Source organism: Pelobates fuscus, chromosome 5 (assembly GCF_036172605.1).
Source record: "Pelobates fuscus isolate aPelFus1 chromosome 5, aPelFus1.pri, whole genome shotgun sequence".
Classification (NCBI taxonomy): Eukaryota; Metazoa; Chordata; class Amphibia; order Anura; family Pelobatidae; genus Pelobates; species Pelobates fuscus.
This window is the reverse complement of record NC_086321.1, coordinates 352,098,280-352,117,479: the sequence shown is the minus strand read 5'-3', so window position 1 is coordinate 352,117,479 and position 19,200 is coordinate 352,098,280. Positions and strand designations below refer to the sequence as shown.

The 19,200-nt window shown below is 40.7% G+C and overlaps 1 protein-coding gene across 1 annotated transcript in view; it reads left to right on the top strand.

Moving 5' to 3' along the window:
- The window catches only part of ANKRD24 (ankyrin repeat domain 24), a 35,767-nt gene that overhangs the window by 8,725 nt on the left and 7,842 nt on the right, over positions 1–19,200 (top strand). Inside the window, exons 4-14 of the mRNA XM_063456615.1 lie at positions 3,339–3,403; positions 5,246–5,342; positions 5,946–6,130; positions 6,213–6,319; positions 6,408–6,708; positions 7,522–7,608; positions 7,887–8,210; positions 10,466–10,535; positions 15,727–15,812; positions 15,889–17,562; positions 18,541–18,735. Coding sequence (XP_063312685.1) covers positions 3,339–3,403; positions 5,246–5,342; positions 5,946–6,130; positions 6,213–6,319; positions 6,408–6,708; positions 7,522–7,608; positions 7,887–8,210; positions 10,466–10,535; positions 15,727–15,812; positions 15,889–17,562; positions 18,541–18,735 — 3,191 coding nt within the window. The remainder of the gene's footprint in view (positions 1–3,338; positions 3,404–5,245; positions 5,343–5,945; positions 6,131–6,212; positions 6,320–6,407; positions 6,709–7,521; positions 7,609–7,886; positions 8,211–10,465; positions 10,536–15,726; positions 15,813–15,888; positions 17,563–18,540; positions 18,736–19,200) is intronic.

Here is a 19,200-nt window from a genome sequence, read left to right as displayed (position 1 = left end):
AGTGTCTCTTAATTCTTTATTTAAGTTTGCATGTTCAAGGTAAAAGACAGCTATGTGAATGACATATGGAGTCAAATAACAAATTAACAAGTGACAAAATAAAATAATAAAAAAAGACTGCACAGAGTTTTCAATTCAAATTGTTGAACCAAGTCAAAACAGTATAGGTGGCAAATGTGGTCTGACAAAGTAGTAAGTATAATGATTCCAATGGAAAAACATTGAACTTTTGCTCATAGATTGAGGTGTTGTTTAGCAGAAGACACCTTTAGTGATGCTACAAAGCATTGAGTTTTAAGAGTGTCTAAAGACAGTCTACTGTGCTAGACCAGTATGATACGTTAAGGTGGGAGTGAGAATTTAGATTTTTTTTTTTTGTGTAAATCTTTCTTTTATTATGGCATATGCGTTATGGGGTACAGAATAGAAAAAGGAGGTATTGAGGGATAACACACGTTAATGATAACAAGATGGTTTGAGCTACACTCCTAAGAAAGACTGACATATTTTTTAATTTTATTTTTTAACTTGAATAAACATAGCGATACAGGCTTAGTTAAGTGAAACAAAATAAAGTAACATAACATAAAATAAATGAATGATGCTTAGTAGGTAGCTGGGCAGGTCAAACAAAATCCTGTAGACATAGTGCTCCCTACATCTGTATTACGCATTAAGTCTAGACTTTGGTTTGCCTGTCCTACCCGGGGTATATGAAACAGAGTCAGCAGCATTTTAGTTTAAGGGATCTATACATCTCATCCTAGACATGCAGCTCTCAGCGACGGTATAGGTTAGGAAACATGCTTTCGGTAATGATTACATCTCATATTGAGTTATGCTAGACTAACAGGGTCAATAATGCTGCCTGTGCTATGGGAATGGTCTCATGGCTAATAGTGGACCCATATGTTCTGCCCTTCTATCTAGTACAACATGCCAATGGATTACATTGTGGTTATAGCATTGGTTGCGATAAAGGTAATGGCTAAAAGGTAGTAAGTAAAGGCATAGCGCGTCATCTGGCACAGGTAAGGCAGAAAGAAAAAAATAAAGGTGTGGAGAGAGCATTAACCAGTACTGTGTGTCCATATATTAGTCCTGCTCAGCCCATGCCGGTGCGCGGCAGGTTGTCTTCAGGAGTTGAGAGGTAGGCAGTGTCGGAGCGGTCATTGCAGGGCGAGGACTCCCTCCAGCCCCAGGCCCACTTTGACGGTGGCATCGTCTGACCACTGGCTCGATTGCTCTGTGAGGTCGAGGCATTCCCATAACGGGTGCAGTTGGAGCCGGTTTTCTGTCGCCGCCAGCGGCGGGCAATCCTCCTGCAGGGTGGTCGATGCTGTGGAGGCAGTTTCACCTGGCCTGGGCGGGCTGCTTGCTTGCGCGGTCGTCTTGGGGGTAGTTGCTGTGCCCGGAGTGGGGCGCTTCTTCTCCGTGTTCCCCGCTCCAGACTTGCGGCCTGGCTGCGTTTGCGGTGTCGCCTGTCTCCGCACACCGTGTGTTCGGTTCAGTCTGTTCGCCATCGATGCTTGAAGCCTTTGTTCCAGTTTGTACCAGAATCTGGCAAAAGATGCGTCTATGCGCAGTTAGATGTCGCTGTGATCCCCAATCTCAGGTAAGCGTTTTGGTCCGTGTGGTTTTCTTACCGCCGCCATGTGTTTGGCTGCCCTGATGTTGCAGTGTGTATATTAACATGGTTTGCTCGTGGTTGCTATTCCAGTCGCTGGATTTGGACCAAGATGTCCCCCATCGGTCCAGAGGGGGAGGGGGGGGGGGGGGTAGGAGATGACTCTCTCGAGGGATCCTTGTCCAGGTCAGTCAGCCTGGGGAGCGGCCGTCTCCCCGCTGCCCGATCTCCGGTAGGCCTCCGGGTGTTTTGTGTGGTCTCCGAGGGATTACAGGCTTGAGTTTGGTATCGGGTGATACCCCCGGGTGTCCCCGTCATGCTAGGAGCTGTCCAGTGTGCGATTGTGCCGGTATTTGGGGGGTTATCCCCGAAAAGTGCCGAGTGTAGCAGGAGCTGAGGTACAGCACAACCGCCCTGTCCGGATGCTAAGCTCCGCCCCCGAGAATTTTGATTTTAAACACAAAGCAAAACCGGTGAATCAGCAGTAAAGTTGTTTGAACAAGAAAAAAAATACAATTATATCAGAATGTACTTTAGGTGAATTTACAAGCAGAAACCTTGTCTGTTGTTATTTTGTTGGTAAAGCAGGGGCAGCACTTTGTCCTTGGACCCTGATAGCTGAATGTTTTGAGTCAGTCCTTATCACACCTATCTCAGTCTTATTGTGGATGTTGGATGTAGTCTGTTGCTGCACCTCTTTGGATCTGCAAGCAGCAGAGATACTTGTGATCTAGGACAAAGGACATCTTCCAGGATTACCTATATTGGACTCTGGAAGGAAAGCAACAATCTCACAGCTCTTACAGCAAAAGGATACAGAGAGGGCAACATTCACACAGGCTAATAAACCTGGGAATTCACACAATCTAGAAAAGAGTGTAGAACTATACTGTGGTCTATGATTAATTGAGGCCATCGGACAGACTGGTCGTGCATAGTTCCAATCCATTGCTTCAATGGATTGGAGGAGATTGCAAGTGATGTCAGCTTGGATGTTGACATTAACTGAGAAGGAGGTGGAGGGTGCAGCGGAGGATTGTCACCTCTGAAATGCAAGGTTAAAACCTATAGTCTTAAACTAATGATTGTTTGTTTTTTGGAACTTTAAGTTCCCTTTAACAATTTAGGAATGGCTATAAAAATGGAGCTATGTAATTGAGTGTTTGTGCAAAGTGTTTTCAACATATTTGTTCACTATGAGATAGCTCAGTGGGCTAATGCATCATCAGTAGAATCTGTTCAATCCAGTCAGGGTTGACTCAGCCCTTCATCCTTCCGAGGTAGACAAAAATGAGTACCATTAAATTGGGTAATAGTAACAACCCCTGGATGTTGTTGGGTTAAGAAGGTAACATCCCCAGGACGTACTTGAAAACCAGAGTAATCTGAATGTACCTTTCCTGGTTAAATACTTTATTATTATTAGAATGTATTGCTTTATACTTCCTAATGCCTGTATTGCTCCTGACTAGGGTATTATTCCAAGAGCTCATAGGTACCATAACCACTACAGTACACTTCCTCCACCACTACTTCTTATGGAGAGCCGAAAGTTCTTGATTTAAACTATACTCTGCAGTGCAGGGCTTTGCTCAATGGCTTGTGGTGTAGGGAGGTTGAATTCCTGGCACCATGAGTCTTGGAGTCATGGTACCTTCCACTAATTATACAAGGTTTTCAGATCCTGGTTATATCTTTTTGTATCCTGCAGGTGTTCTTGCACTGCACTTGGCTGCACAGAATGGGCATTCTGACTGTGTGATTCTCATTCTGCAGGTATCTCCAATATTGTTGTTCTTATTAATTTCCAGTTTACCTTCTTGGAAGACGAATATATGCCATTGAGCTACTCTTGAATGTCAGCCATTTTTACCATTTTCTATAGCCATTTTCTACTCTATTAATGAAGATGTTTGCATGATCCATTTAAAGCGGCACTGTCATGCCGAACTTACCTTTCCCCAATCAATTCCTCTTCTCTCCCTCTCTCAGGATCTGTTATTCATTTCTTCCGGTCTGCTCTAGTTTTCTTTAAAACTTAAGAAAAAGTAGGGACTATTTCTCTTATGGAGGTTTCTTATGCAGTGACCAGCAGAGGAGCAAAGTGTGCTTCGTTTCCGGGGGTCACAGCAATTTTCCCACAATCCTTACCTTTCCTCCCTGTTCCCGCGATGCTTCCTGTCACTTAGACAGGACGCCGGTAAAATTGCCGAATTGCGTTCTAACAGTTTCTCCATTCGTGTTAGAATGCAATTCGGGACTTTGTTCGTATCGGAATTTCATTCGAATGAATGAAACTCCGATCCTATTCATTGCCGCGACTGCATCTTGCAGCCGCTTAGTAAATAACTCCATAATTCCCACGGTATCAGAGAGCCACATTCACTAATACTAAGTAAAGATTAGGGCATGTCTAGTAAGCAGTGAGCAGCTAAGTAAAGATTACTTAGTATTAGTAAATTATGCCCCTACTTGCCATACCGCGAGTAGGGGCATGTCTAGTAAGCAGTGAGCAGCCTTTGGCTGCACACTGTAAAAAAAAAAACGAAACAACCTACTAACCGCCTACTGTCCTTCCCCCGGCCTCCACCCCTGAGCGGTGGGTGGGGGCCCTATATAAGAATGGTGGGGGGGGGCCTACTGTCCCTGCGTGGTGGGTGGGGGCAATAAATCACGATGGGGGGAGGATAAGGATAAGGGGGGGAGGATAAGGATAAGGGGGGGAGGTGGGGGGAAGGACAGTAGGTCCCCACCCTTAGTTTTTTAGGGCCCCCACCCACCGCTCAGGGGTGGGGGCCAGGGGGGGAGGACAGTAGGTCCCCCCCACCATTCTTATATAGGGCCCCCACCCACCGCTCAGGGGTGGAGGCCGGGGGGAGGACAGTAGGTCCCCCGCCTTATTGTTTTTTAGGGCCCCCCCACCCACCGCGCAGTGGGGGCCACAGGCTGCTCACTGTTTAGTAGACATGCCCCTACTCGCGGTATAGCGCGCTCCCTCCTTGTAATAAACTGAACGAACAAACAAACACTGATACTCAGTGTTAGTTTGTTTGTCTGACAATGCTATTCATTCCAACGTCTTTCTGACGAATGAATGGACGAAATTCCCATTCGCATGCCCAAGTGTTTAACTGGGCATGTGCGGGAATCTCACAGCGCTATCTAGTGTGGGCAGATGACGTGTCCCACAGGGACTTCCTCTACCCACACAAAGATAGCGGCACCCTGAATATGGATTGGGGCAGAAAATAAAGATTAAAAATAGGTAATATGGGGGGCTTAGGGGCATTTGGGGGGTGACTAGGAGGTCAGTTAGATGTAGTGGAGGCGGGAGGGGGGTTAAAAAAAACGGGATTCGGCCATGACAGTGCCGCTTTAAGAGAGCTAATTTATTTTCTATATGTATTACCCGTGTCAGGTTTGCTCAACGTTGGCATTTCCTTAATTCTTATAACAATCTATTTACAAACACAGGAAGGATGTCCCGTGGATGTGTGTGATAGCCATGGCAGAACAGCACTCCATCATGCAGGTCAGAAACTGTGTCCGTATCGCTTTGTAACAATGTGTCCAACTTCAAACTCATCTGTCTACATATTTATCTCCATATACTCACAGATTTATATGCAAATACCATTTAAGCAGTATTTTATTCTCAATTATTTTGTCACTAAACACCACAAGAAATCTACCCAGGCATCAATCAACATCAGGGGTAAGCAGACTTTATGGGGAGAGGTGCTGCCTTTCAGGGTTGAGGGATTAAGTTCTTTAAAGGGTAACTAACATTAAAAATACAAACGTCTTTCTAACAGAGTTTTCCCCATATAATTTCCATTTAGCCCTCCCCTTTTAAAGTGGAAAAAAAAAACAAGTCTTATTTACCTTTCATTACTCGACACATTGTTTTACAGTTTTATAGCAGCGACCCCTCCAACCCTCATTGAGATCGTCCTTACTGATTATCTCTGCAAATCCAATGCTTCTGCATAGAGAAGCATTGGGGTCTACTGCTGATCTGCGCCAACCAGCTTCTCCTTTTAGAGATGCATTATATCAGTAGATTTTTATGGGGCATTTTGTGTCTTCATGCGGAATATGAAGACGCCAAATGTCGATTCTGCGAACATTGCAAGACTATAAGCAGGAAGTGTCCTTATTTTTTTTTGTGATAGTGTACCTAAATTTTTTTTTAACGTTTTTAGAATCATAGGCTTCCACAAATAGTAGGAATAATAATTTTCCACAGTAATGTGGGTGAACTATTGTCTAGATAAGAAAACAATGTTAGATGATGTTTTGGCTATCCTGGAATAAGGACCTGATCCTATCTACATATATCTTCTTTTCAACCACCACTGCCTACTACCCTTACTCCTATCTTGTTTTTATATATATTACATTCATTTTTGTTGTTCTCTGTCCATCACAGCTGTAAGTGGGAGTCTACCTTGTGCCAAGATCCTCTGTGACTTCCAGGTTCCAGTCAACATTAGAGATAAGGTCATTTATAAATGCAACATGTATTTCTTATCTGCTGCACCTTCAAAAACCTCCTTTCTCTCACATCGCTTTTTCATTTTAGGATGGGTCAAGTGCTCTTTCATTGGCTGCCCAGATGTGTCACCCCGAAATGTGTCATCTACTGTTACAAAGAGGTTCAGATGTTAACTGCAGAGACCTACAAGGACGGTAAGTGTCATGGTAGAATACAGAATATCGACCAGAGAAAAATACCTTCGCTAATCAAGCCTACAGTTTCCGATTCTATTTCTTTTAGGACTCCACTCATGCTTTGCTGCGAAGGAGACAGCACACACACAGCCCATCTCCTCCTCACTGCTGGCGCACAAGTCACCTTAGTGGACTCCATGGGTCATAATGCTCTACATTATAGCAAAGCCAAGGGCAACAGCCAAGTGCAGAACATCTTGCAGAGTGTCTTACATTCAGTAGAAGAGGACGATCTCAGCAAACGTATGGAACAAGATGACATACATCCTATTCCAGCCGGGACGCCAAGTAAAACCATCACTCCAAGGAAAAGAAAGGCTCCCGCACCTCCTACAACATCAAAACAGGTAAGAACACATCACCATATTCATAAAAAAAAATACTCCAGCATGCCTTTAATACTTCAGTGTCCCGTTACTAAAGTGTACAGCAGATATAGTGCTGGCTCATTCAGGCCTCCCAACCATCCCGATTATGGCAGGACAATCATGAATTTCTGGTCCTGTCCTGCCATGCTGACTTAGTTCCCTGGTGTCTCACTTTAGAGACAATGGGTTATATCATTCCTACAGTCGGGGAGAGGACTATGGACCATTTTACTGTTAACATTAAATTAGCATCCCATAGATGAATAAAGATCGCTATGGCAATAAATACATTTAATTTAGAAATATATGATTTAACTATATTTACTACGGGAATTATACTCACATAGAGACATTGTACATTATCTTGACATTTTTGGTAAGCTATTCCACTAGTAAGTTTTAAGGCTCCTTACAAATACCTACAAGCAAGGTATTTGACAATTTTTTATCTATTTTTGTCACACCTACTGTATGTAAGAAAAATTGCATTTTTGCATTTATACTAACATTTCAGACCATGAATGACATTTTGGAAGAATAAGAAAATGTAACCTGTCTAAAAGGACATTTATATAATTTACATTATTAAGTTTGTCTGCAAAACAATCTGTACACAAAATTGTATGTTTGTTATAAAATGTCTGTGTGCTAGCTATGCATCCCTTGCTTCAAATAAATGCCATGCTAATAGTGTTCAAGTTAAAAAGTATGATAGACCTTATAGCATCCAGGGAGAACAGCAAGTTCTTTGCCATTTCAACAAATAGACATTATCTGATTGTGTTCCCCAAGACTGTACTCCCAGAAGTTGCTCAAGAAGTCAAAGAAAAGAAGACTGACAGGGGACAGGTCCGTGGCCGGACTAAACCAGAGAGGAAGGTGAGCTTCTATAGTCTCCTAACCTACATAATCTCTGCCAACATTCTAGATCATATTCACAAACCATTTTAGTACAACATTTAGACCACACTAATTATAAATATATATATATATATATATATATATATATATATATACACACTGTAGTGTGTTTGTATAGGAGTTAAATGGGATACCAGGCAGCTGGAAGACAATAGCAATGTCCTATGTCCGTGGTAAAAAAATATTTCTAAAATAAACCTTATCCCTAATACTAACCTTCTAATTATCTTCTCCAGAAACAAAATACTACGACCCCAAAGGAACAGACTGTGGCACCACAGAAGAAAGCTGATCTTGTCCTACAGGAAAAAAACATTGATACTGATTCAGAAAAACATATTATTCCCGAAAAAGAGCTACCATATGACGCTCATAAGCTTGAAGAAATCCTTCCCAATCCACAGGAGCCATGCTTCTATAATTCCCAAGAGGAATGCCCCTCTGATTCCCAGGAAAATAGCAGTCTTATCACACAGCTGGAGTGTGTAGTTGACCTTCAGCAACACATCATGGAGATGACAGAGATAGAGCTGGACCCTCAGGAGTTGCAACATCAACAAGTAAGAAATAATTATATATTTTTACACCCATCTACTTGGCCTTTCTATCCACGGGGGTTAATCCTTTTACTTGGAATTTATAAGTTGATTGAAAAACATACCAATTTTTCTAGCTTCACTGTTTGGTCTGAAATGCTGCATATTGATTAGAAGAAACATACATTCTTCACGTGTGCCATTAGCAGTTGTGTTTCATGTAAGTAGTTTTATTTCATTGCAAACAGGAAGCCCATTCAGCAAACTGGGCAAATTATGATCACAGACTGAGGGCCTGGATGGGTTGACCACACAATCTCCCCGAACAGCCAGGGGTAGAATGAGCACTTTAAATAAGGGATCTGAGGATCAAGGGGGACATAACGTTTTCTCCACTGAGAATGTTCTGTTATAGGCTTTAAGGTACAAGGTTGAAAAAGTACAGGCTAGCCTCAGCTAGTCTAACAGCTATGGTCAATGTAGAATTGAAAAGAGTAATACTGAGAAGAGGGGAGGAACCAGTGGAGAGTGGAGGGGAGGGTTGGTGGAAATGGGAGAGACACAAAAAGTGGTAAAAAAAAAAAAAAAATGTGAGCAGGTACAAAAATGGACATGTGAGGTGAAACAGCTACAAAGCTGGGGAGAGGTAGTGATGGTAAATATAATAGGTGGATGAGGCTAGGCTATACAGAACTGTGGGGGGCGATGGCACAAGCCATTAAAATTATGGGGAATGGAGAGAAAGACACTAAAGTGAGGATAAATAGAGGAGAAGAGGAAAAAAGATGTATTAAAAAAACACACCACTTTGCATTCAAACATTCCACAAAATTCAGATTCACCAACAGCCATTCCTAACAAACACACCCTTGCCATCACACACTGCCACAAAAAGACACCTCAATATTCTCATACACAAAATTTACACGTACTCATACAATTCCATTGACACGTGCCTTTTCAATGATTCTAATACACAAGTACAATTCACAAAAAAAGTATATTTAATATTTGCTTAAAGGGACACTCAAGGCTAGAACCCTCCTTCTCTGTTCCTGCATTTTTCCAACCTTTACCTCTGACCCTAAAGTCTCTGGGTTATTTACTAAGCCATGAAGTGTGAACATCATTAAAAGCTTGGATGTGGAATGGTACTCACATGTAAGCCTTGGGTGAAGGAATCTAAGCTGCAATTCGAAAAAAATAAACCAAAATATAGATAGATAACACACTCACATAATATGTTCTATCAGGGTTTATTGAAAATGTCAAAAAATATGTTGAGCAATAAAAGTTAAGAACCAAGATCAATTGCAGTGCAAAATTACGCCAATCAAATCCCCGCATTTAATATGCAGTGTAAATATCACTTAATATGAGCATAAAGTTAAGCAAATAGCCAATAAGCCAAATTTATGCCTCTTGTTCTCGCTGATGAGCGGACCCCCAAAATAAATAAAATAAAAATAAAAAATAATTGTAAACATTTTTTTAAATGGTAAATAAAACACTATTTACTCACAGTGTATGCTACATATGCAAAAAAGATACAATCTTTTGAAACCTACTTGCAATACTAGCAATACCTACTTGCAATATCTTTAGCACAACACAAGTTATATATAACAGCCAGTATACAGTTCTTTAACTGCAGTATACCAAGTACGTGCAAAAAGAGACTCTTTTAAAAAAAATAAAAAAAGCAAAACGAACCCCACAAAATAGGGAAAATTCCATAAAAATTCATACAAATTATTGAGTGTATGATCTATCTACATTTTGCTTTTTGGAAGTGTGTACTTGACTCTTGCCTAAAACTGCTACTTCTACTAGACTTAACAGACACTGTATATGTAAAAAATTGTCAGGTCTTCTCTATGTGGAGTTTATTCAATAGATAACAAAAAGTAGACTTTCTAGATGTAACTTCTACGCTTTCTCTGAACATAACTGTATCAGCTAAAGAGGATGAAAGAAGCAGCACAATTAGTAAATAAAGCACTTTATTCCGATGGTTTCACAAGGGTCTATTGTCTGTTTGTGAAGAGACCTTGAGATTGTTATAGAAAATGCAATATTTATCTAAGTATTTTCGTGACTCGTCTGAATCGGAATGCCCAAGTCCTAACACTGAATAAAATATTTTTCTTAAATTGCTAATTTCATCATGGGTAGTGCGGATCCTGTTTCTAATGTTTAATCTCTTCTGTATCGCTTATAGAAAATGTGCTCGTTTATAAAATTAGAATACACAGACCTTTTTTTTCTTTAATATCTAGGATGTGATGGAGATATTGACCCACATGTCTGATACAGAACTAGAAGCAAGTGCACAAGATCTCGACGCAGGTATGTATAATAAAAAGAGCCCTTTAATGATCGTGTAATGTTTCTCTGAACTGAAATATTCTTTCATGGCACTCCAAGCACCATAACAACTACAGCTATGTGTAGTGGTTATGGTACCAAGTCTATGGACATTAGTCTTCATTTGGGATCTGGGAAGAGTGCAGGTAACTTTTTTCATTGGTTTTTACTGTATGTATTGGGGACTGATGTGTACTATGGTTGTTGCTGCCGCCCAAGAGTAGTGGGAGTTCGAGTGCAGGACTTGTTTTTGTGTAATAGTCTTCATTTGCTTGTCGGTGCAAGTCAGTCTAACCATAGATAGCAATGTTAGGCTAGACATACAGTTTTTGATGAGACTGAAACAACAAATGTGTGGATTCAAACATAGTTTTCTAACGTTAAAATTTAAGTGGAAGTTTGACTCCAGACTACCTTACTGTACAGTAATACCCCGTGTCCACTGTTTCACGTACCTGTTGTGCTCCATTCTGGGACCACACTTGATGAAATAATCAATCATGTCAACTCTTACTGCATTGTACTCTACATGATGATAATGTTTAAATTATAAAGTTGCATACACGATAGTATTTTCCACTTCTATCCACGGTTTCAAGCATCTGTGTGGGTCTTGGTATGTATCCACTGTGGATATGGGGTCCAAGCCACTGTACTTGCACTTATTACAATAATAGTAATTTTGAAATGAATATTAGAATAGAGCATTTAATGATCTAAGTGACCTTAATTAAGCATTGAATGATTGATGTGAGGCATAATTTCCCTCCCACCTTCTTAGAAATAGCCGAGCTCCTGGGATTGTCTGTATTCTCTAAAACAGGGGTGTCAACCATATATCCCATGGTCTGGTTGTAGTCAACTTTCACAACGGAATCAGGGCATACATTGCAAAGAAAAAAGAAGAGAAGGGATCGGTGGTGGAGAAAACCTCCGACGATACCTTGGTAGGGTTACGGAAGGTAAAAGGGGCTTAACCCCAAATGCAATAGGTACAAAAAGAGAGAAGTGGAAATGTGTGACCAACTTGCGTAAAGCAGGTGGGAACACATATCTACTAGGAAATACCTCCTAATAAAAAGCGTCACATAGGTAGGAAAAACCTTTATTAGAGAAAATTGTCTTAATAACACACCCAAATAATGTGTAAAGAAGAAAACCAACACCTAGTAAAAAACTTTTGGCTGGATCTAATTAGTAATCTTAAATAAAGTAGTGTAGTGGGAGCCCGTGATATTATGAAGTAAAATATTATTTACAACTGGAGGTAAATCACTGGGTATAGCCCCTAGAAACACAGTATAAATAGCAAGACTACTAAAGAATCAATCAATTGGACGGGATAATGTCTAGGTGTGGTTGTGGTATCATAGAAAAGAGACAGTAGTTAGCGAAAAAAGGGGTCCTAAGGGAGCCTTAACAGGCAAAAGGAACTAATAACCTGTAGTATAACAGACGTACTGGTACAAAATAGAAGTAAGGACTATAGGTAAAAACCATAAATAAGTAGCCAGCTGGAGCCCTGAAATACGTAAAATGGGGTAAATAGCCAGACCTAATAAACCCTAAGCTAACTGTCTCAAAAAGCCACTGCTCGCTGCTGCTTCAAGGCAGCCTAACAAAAGTCCCTCCAAATTGAATAGTAAGACGCCAGGATAGCGTCTAACTCAGCCCAAGTTAAATAAAATACTAATCGAAAGTAGATTAGATAGTCATAGCGTCGGCTATTTCGCTCGACGCGCGTTTCGGCGTATTACAAACGCCTTTGTCAAGAGCAACCGGCATACTCACAGGGTGCCGCTTATGAAGGAGTGAGTGCCCGCCCTCGTGCGTGAAACCGCCAATGAGATTGCTAGGTTGGCGGAGATTGACGCATGCGTCTTCCGGATAGTTAGCCAATCATAGGCGGTGGGCGGGATCATATTACGTCTGTACTTGTTACTAATGAAAGGCAAGTACGGACATCGAAACGGGTCAAAAGGGTGACTGCACACATGCTGGTGATATAGAGCCCGAAAGCAACATAGTAATTGGAAGAGAATACAGTGTTAATTCAAAATGATAATTAAGTAGTGGAAACCTTTCCAAAGAAAGGGATAATAAATAAATTAAGAAAGAAACACTGTAAGTTGAGCTTTCAGTTTAGACTCAGTGACCAGGCATGAATCGTCCAGGGGGAGCCTGGAGGGTTAGCAATGATAGAAGTATGGTAGACAGTCACAATTTTTGGACATCACAGAATAATAATGCAGACCATAGTTGAGAATGCCAGCATAAAGAGAAAAAATAAAAATAAAATAAAGGTATATTTGGATGTAATGTGTGCCAAACAACGATCATTACAATTAAAGTATGGCTATTTAAAGAAACAGGAGAAATAATAAAGGTGGTAAGTATGTAGATGATAAGTAGTACCGTAAAGGAGAAATCAGTCAAATATATGGAGAGAAGGAAAAACCTTTGTTTAGACCTCTTGGGTTCAGAGTATTTAATTTATAAATCCATCTGCATTCTCTTTGACGTAGGATTTTGTCAAAGTCGCCATGTCTTTGTTCTCGTTTAACACACTCCAAGCCGCAAAAACGAATATCCTTTGAGGATCCTCCATGTTGTTCCTTAAGGTGTCTTGAAATAGGGGTGTCTAGACGATTTTTGGGGGATCTGACATGCTCCTTTATGCGCTCCTTAAAGGGCTGGAATGTTTTACCAACGTACATTAATTTGCAGCTGCAGGTAAGTAGATATACTACCCCTGTGTAATTGCAGTTAAAGAACTGAGTAATTTTGAAGGTTTGTTTACTTTCACTATCGCTTACTGATTTGGAATCTCTGAGAATATACTTGCAGGCAACACATCTACTACAGGTGAAGGAGTTTTTTGCGGCTTGGAGTGTGTTAAACGAGAACAAAGACATGGCGACTTTGACAAAATCCTACGTCAAAGAGAATGCAGATGGATTTATAAATTAAATACTCTGAACCCAAGGGGTCTAAACAAAGGTTTTTCCTTCTCTCCATATATTTGACTGATTTCTCCGTTACGGTACTACTTATCATCTACATACTTACCACCTTTATTATTTCTCCTGTTTCTTTAAATAGCCATACTTTAATTGTAATGATCGTTGTTTGGCACACATTACATCCAAATATACCTTTATTTTATTTATTTTTTTTCTCTTTATGCTGGCATTCTCAACTATGGTCTGCATTATTATTCTGTGATGTCCAAAAATTGTGACTGTCTACCATACTTCTATCATTGCTAACCCTCCAGGCTCCCCCTGGACGATTCATGCCTGGTCACTGAGTCTAAACTGAAAGCTCAACTTACAGTGTTTCTTTCTTAATTTATTTATTATCCCTTTCTTTGGAAAGGTTTCCACTACTTAATTATCATTTTGAATTAACATTGTATTCTCTTCCAATTACTATGTTGCTTTCGGGCTCTATATCACCAGCATGTGTGCAGTCACCCTTTTGACCCGTTTCGATGTCCGTACTTGCCTTTCATTAGTAACAAGTACAGACGTAATATGATCCCGCCCACCGCCTATGATTGGCTAACTATCCGGAAGACGCATGCGTCAATCTCCGCCAACCTAGCAATCTCATTGGCGGTTTCACGCACGAGGGCGGGCACTCACTCCTTCATAAGCGGCACCCTGTGAGTATGCCGGTTGCTCTTGACAAAGGCGTTTGTAATACGCCGAAACGCGCGTCGAGCGAAATAGCCGACGCTATGACTTTGTAATATACTTTCGATTTGTATTTTATTTAACTTGGGCTGAGTTAGACGCTATCCTGGCGTCTTACATTTACCCCATTTTACGTATTTCAGGGCTCCAGCTGGCTACTTATTTATGGTTTTTACCTATAGTCCTTACTTCTATTTTGTACCAGTACGTCTGTTATACTACAGGTTATTAGTTCCTTTTGCCTGTTAAGGCTCCCTTAGGACCCCTTTTTTCGCTAACTACTGTCTCTTTTCTATGATACCACAACCACTACTAGACATTATCCCGTCCAATTGATTGATTCTTTAGTAGTCTTGCTATTTATACTGTGTTTCTAGGGGCTATACCCAGTGATTTACCTCCAGTTGTAAATAATATTTTACTTCATAATATCACGGGCTCCCACTACACTACTTTATTTAAGATTACTAATTAGATCCAGCCAAAAGTTTTTTACTAGGTGTTGGTTTTCTTCTTTACACATTATTTGGGTGTGTTATTAAGACAATTTTCTCTAATAAAGGTTTTTCCTACCTATGTGACGCTTTTTATTAGGAGGTATTTCCTAGTAGATCTGTGTTCCCACCTGCTTTATGCAAGTTGGTCACACATTTCCACTTCTCTCTTTTTGTATACATTGCAAAGATGTTATTAGGAGTTAAATATGCAGTGGATAACTTAAGGCAGACCATTCTATACATTAGATTAATCTTCATGCTTAAAGGACCACTATAGGCACCCAGACTACTTCAGCTTAATGAAGTGCTCTGGGTGCCAGGTCCCTCTAGGATTAACCCTTTCTGTTTTAAAAATACATTAGGGTTAATCCAGCCTCCAGTGGCTGTCTCATTGACAGCCGCTAGAGGCGCTTCCTACTGTGATTTTCACAGTGAGAAGAATCCATAGGAAAGCATTGAGAATGCTTTTCTATGAGACTGGTTGAATGCGCGCGCGGCAAGCCATGACGGCAGAAGGAGGAGGAGATTCCCCAGCGCCGAGGGAGCCCGGCGCTGGAAAAAGGTAAGATTTTACCCCCTTCCTCACCCTAGAGCCTGGCGGGAGGGGGGCCCTGAGGGTCGGGGCACCCTCAGGGCACTATAGTGCCAGGAAAACAAGTATATTTTCCTGGCACTATAGTGGTCCTTTAATGATAGCTGCATCCAAATCGGAAAATGGAATAGATGTTGGGTACAAGAGGAAAGTTTATAGTTTAATTTCCAGCCTGTATTGGTATCTGACCTTGTAAACAGGCATCTGAAAACTAAGAAAGGTCAGGAACAACCAAGAACCCTCCATCCTGCCAAAAGTACAAAAAAATCTTACAAATCTGAGCGTGATGCTAGGTTTCAATTTCACCAGGAGTAATTATACATTTGGAATAGTGGCAGGCTTCAACTTCTATCTAAAATAATAAAACATTCATTATTTCTCTTCAGCTATCCCACAAATTAGCTTAATGGAGTTACAGGAAGAAGTGCAGGTGTTGAGAGCCGAGAACAGAGATCTACAGGACAAAATTCAGGTACATTGCGCCTGAACGCAATTGTGAAATGGAAAGTGAATCACTGAATGGTCACAGGTCTTTTCCTTTTCCTCAGATCTTTGAGAACTATGAGCGAGATGACACCAACTTAGATAATTCTGCTGACTTTATTCCACTCATCTTGTATGACTCCCTGCAAAGTGAATATGAGCTAGTGCGAGAACAGCTTAGAGAAGCACAACATTCTTTAGAGCTTTTGCAAAACTCGGCAGAGCGTCCATCCTCTCCATCTTGTAAATTGATCCCGGCAGAAGCCTACGAGCAACTCCGGGCAGAAAACGATGCTCTGCTTAAAACTCTCCAGGAAAAGGAACTATCTGAGGAGCTTCAGATAACTAAACAGGGTAAAAATGAGGAGCAGGAGAATGAATTACAAGAAAAGATAAACAAACTGCAAGAAAAGGAAAATAAATATGAAGAGCTGGAGGAAGAGGTAAAAAGGTTAATGGAATATGAGGAAAAGTACAATAGAATTGAAGAAGAGATGGAGTGGTTAAAAGATGTGAGAAACAAATGTGCAGATATGGAGGAGGAGCTGAATAGGCTACGGGAGAACGAGGAGAAATATAAAGAAATGATAAAAGATATAGAGAAAGCTAAAGAAAGTGAGAATCGGTACAGGATTATGGAGGAGGAGTTGAGAAGATTACAGAAAAATGAGACAATGTACAAAGCAATGCAAGATGAAATGAGTAAGCTGCAAAACAGTGAAGAACAAGAAGGAATGGAAGAAGTGGTGGAAAAACCAGACAAACAGACCCAAGAATTTGAGGGGAATAATGCAATGGAAAATGAACAGAAATGTGACAAAGACATTGAGAAACTGTTAGAAGAAGATAGGGCAAAACACCAAGAGCTAATGGGGGAGATTATTGAACAGCTTCGAGATACCCAAGAAGAGCATAATGTGACTCAGCATCAGCTAAAAGAGGCCCAAGAGATATTATTGCAAAAAGAACAGCAAATTAATGATTTGCAAGATGAGCTACAAAAAGTTATAGATACAATGCAGAGTGAAAGGGATGAAAGAGCTCAGTTGCTAGCTGACTATGAAAGGGCAGAAGAAGAACTTCAGAGACTCAGAGTTGAAGGCCAGGCACACGGTCAGGAGGTGGATGACCTGCATAAACAGATCAGCAATCTTCAGGAGGAAACCCATGAGTTGCAGGAGCAGTTGAAGGCCAATCATTTAAGCCCAATCAAAGTACAGAATGATGAAAGCTCCCTGATTCAAGTTCAGGAGCAACTGGCACAGAAGAATGAGCACCTGTCCCGTGCTTTGCAGGAACTGCAACGTCTGCAGGAGAATGCAGTGCCTATGCAGGAACACAATCAAATGCAAGAGTCTCTGAATTGTGAGCTGCAAGACTTGAAGATGAAAGTGAGGCAGCTGGAGCAGAAGTTACAGAGCCGTGAACGAGAAATAGAGTTGTTACAGCGAGAGATTGATAGTACGCGAACAACAGAGCAATCAAGTGAAGCCTTAAAGAATGAAGTAGCTTCTCTAACAAAGAGATTGAATGAGCTGACCAAACGCCATGAACGGACAAGCACAGAGGTATTTCAAGTGCAGAGGGAAGCGCTCTTTTTTAAAAGTGAGAAACAGTCAGCTGAAGAGGAGTTACAGAAAGCACAAAAAGAGCTGGAAAATGTTAGAGGACAACTCAGTGAGCTGCAAGAGATGGGATCTCGTGGGAAGACAGAACCATCAGGGGAAAAAGACAGAAAGGTGAAAAAATAAAATAAAACATGGATAATGGCATGGCATACTAAAGACAACTGGTTTATGTAACACGGGCCTTCTTTACACTCTTTTTGTAAAACTCCACCCCAGACTGTATTCCTTCTCTTTTCATCCCATCTTTTCTATGTGACATGACCTTTATTACACTCTGTTTTACTATTGCTGTCATACTTAACCCCTTAAGGACCAAACTTCTGGAATAAAAGGGAATCATGACATTTCACACATGCCATGTGTCCTTAAGGTGTTAAAGGGACACTGTAGTCACCAGAACAACTTTAGCTTAGTGTACTGGTTTTTGTGTATAGATCATGCCTCTGAATTTTCACTGCTCAATTCACTGCCATTTAGGAGTTAAATCACGTTTGTTTTTTGTGTATGCAGCCCTAGCCACACCTCCCCTAGCTGTGACTGACAAGTAAGTTAACTTACTATAAATGTTTTTAATCTTCTACTGTGTAACCTGAACTTTAATCACACATAAGAGGCTATTAACAGAGCAGGATATAAGAAATTCTAAATCAAACAGAATTTGCAAAATAAGAAATGTAAACATTATATGACTCTATATAGGAAGTGTTTAGGAAGGCTGTGTAAGTCACATGCAGGGAGGTGTGACTAGGGTTGCATAAACAAAGTGATTTAAATCCTAAATAGCAGAGCATTGAGCAGTGAGACTTAAGGGGCATAATCTATACACCAAAACGACCTCGTTAAGCTAGAGTGGTTTTCAAGACTACAGTGTCCCTTTAATTTACTCTCTTAAAAAAATTTGTATATATATATATATATATATTTTTTTTTTTTAACATGATGTCATTCCCCCATGTTTTAGTTTTCTTAACAATGTATAATACTGTTTTGCATCTAAATATCTATCAGAAAAGTAAAAATAAGGAATTGAATCTGTAAAACGATGTCACAATTTTACCATAATAACCTACTGGCTTGTAATTGTCTAAGATTTCAGAGTTATCCCAAGAAATTATTGCTTTAAGAGGCAAACTGTCCAAACAGATGGAGCAAACCGGCCTGGGGCACGAGCCACAAAGAAGACTTAAGGAGCAGCGAAAGGAGGAAGGACAGCAGAACCATAAACTACTGAAAGAAGTTGAAAGTCTGCAATGTACAATAAGAGACTTGAAGCAAAAACAAAAGGTGTGCATTTACTGGCTAAAAAAAATAGTAGAGCTCAGTGTTTGCTAAATGCAGGTAATTGCTGTAGAGGATGCAGCAAATGTCAAATTTTATATAAAATACTGTAATGGATATTGTTTATTGTACACATACAGTAAAATAGAAAATTTTATATACATAATGTGCAGTAAGTAATGTGTTGCAGCCAAAAGCATGTACCGTATTTTTCTGTGTAGAAGGCACCCCCATGTATAAAACAACCCCTATTTTATGAGCCCAAAATTAAGAAATGCATATTCTAAACATCTTTAGCATGGAAGTCCAGTCTGGCTGACCCGGGCCAACCCACACTTCGGTAGGCCGCTCCCTGAGGCCCGGCCACGTTCAGACACTGGTTCCATGGACCTCCTGGCTGCTGTTGGCAGCAACGATGCCCTCTGCCTGTGGTACCCTATGGGGGATGTCCGGGCAACGCCTCACGCAGTG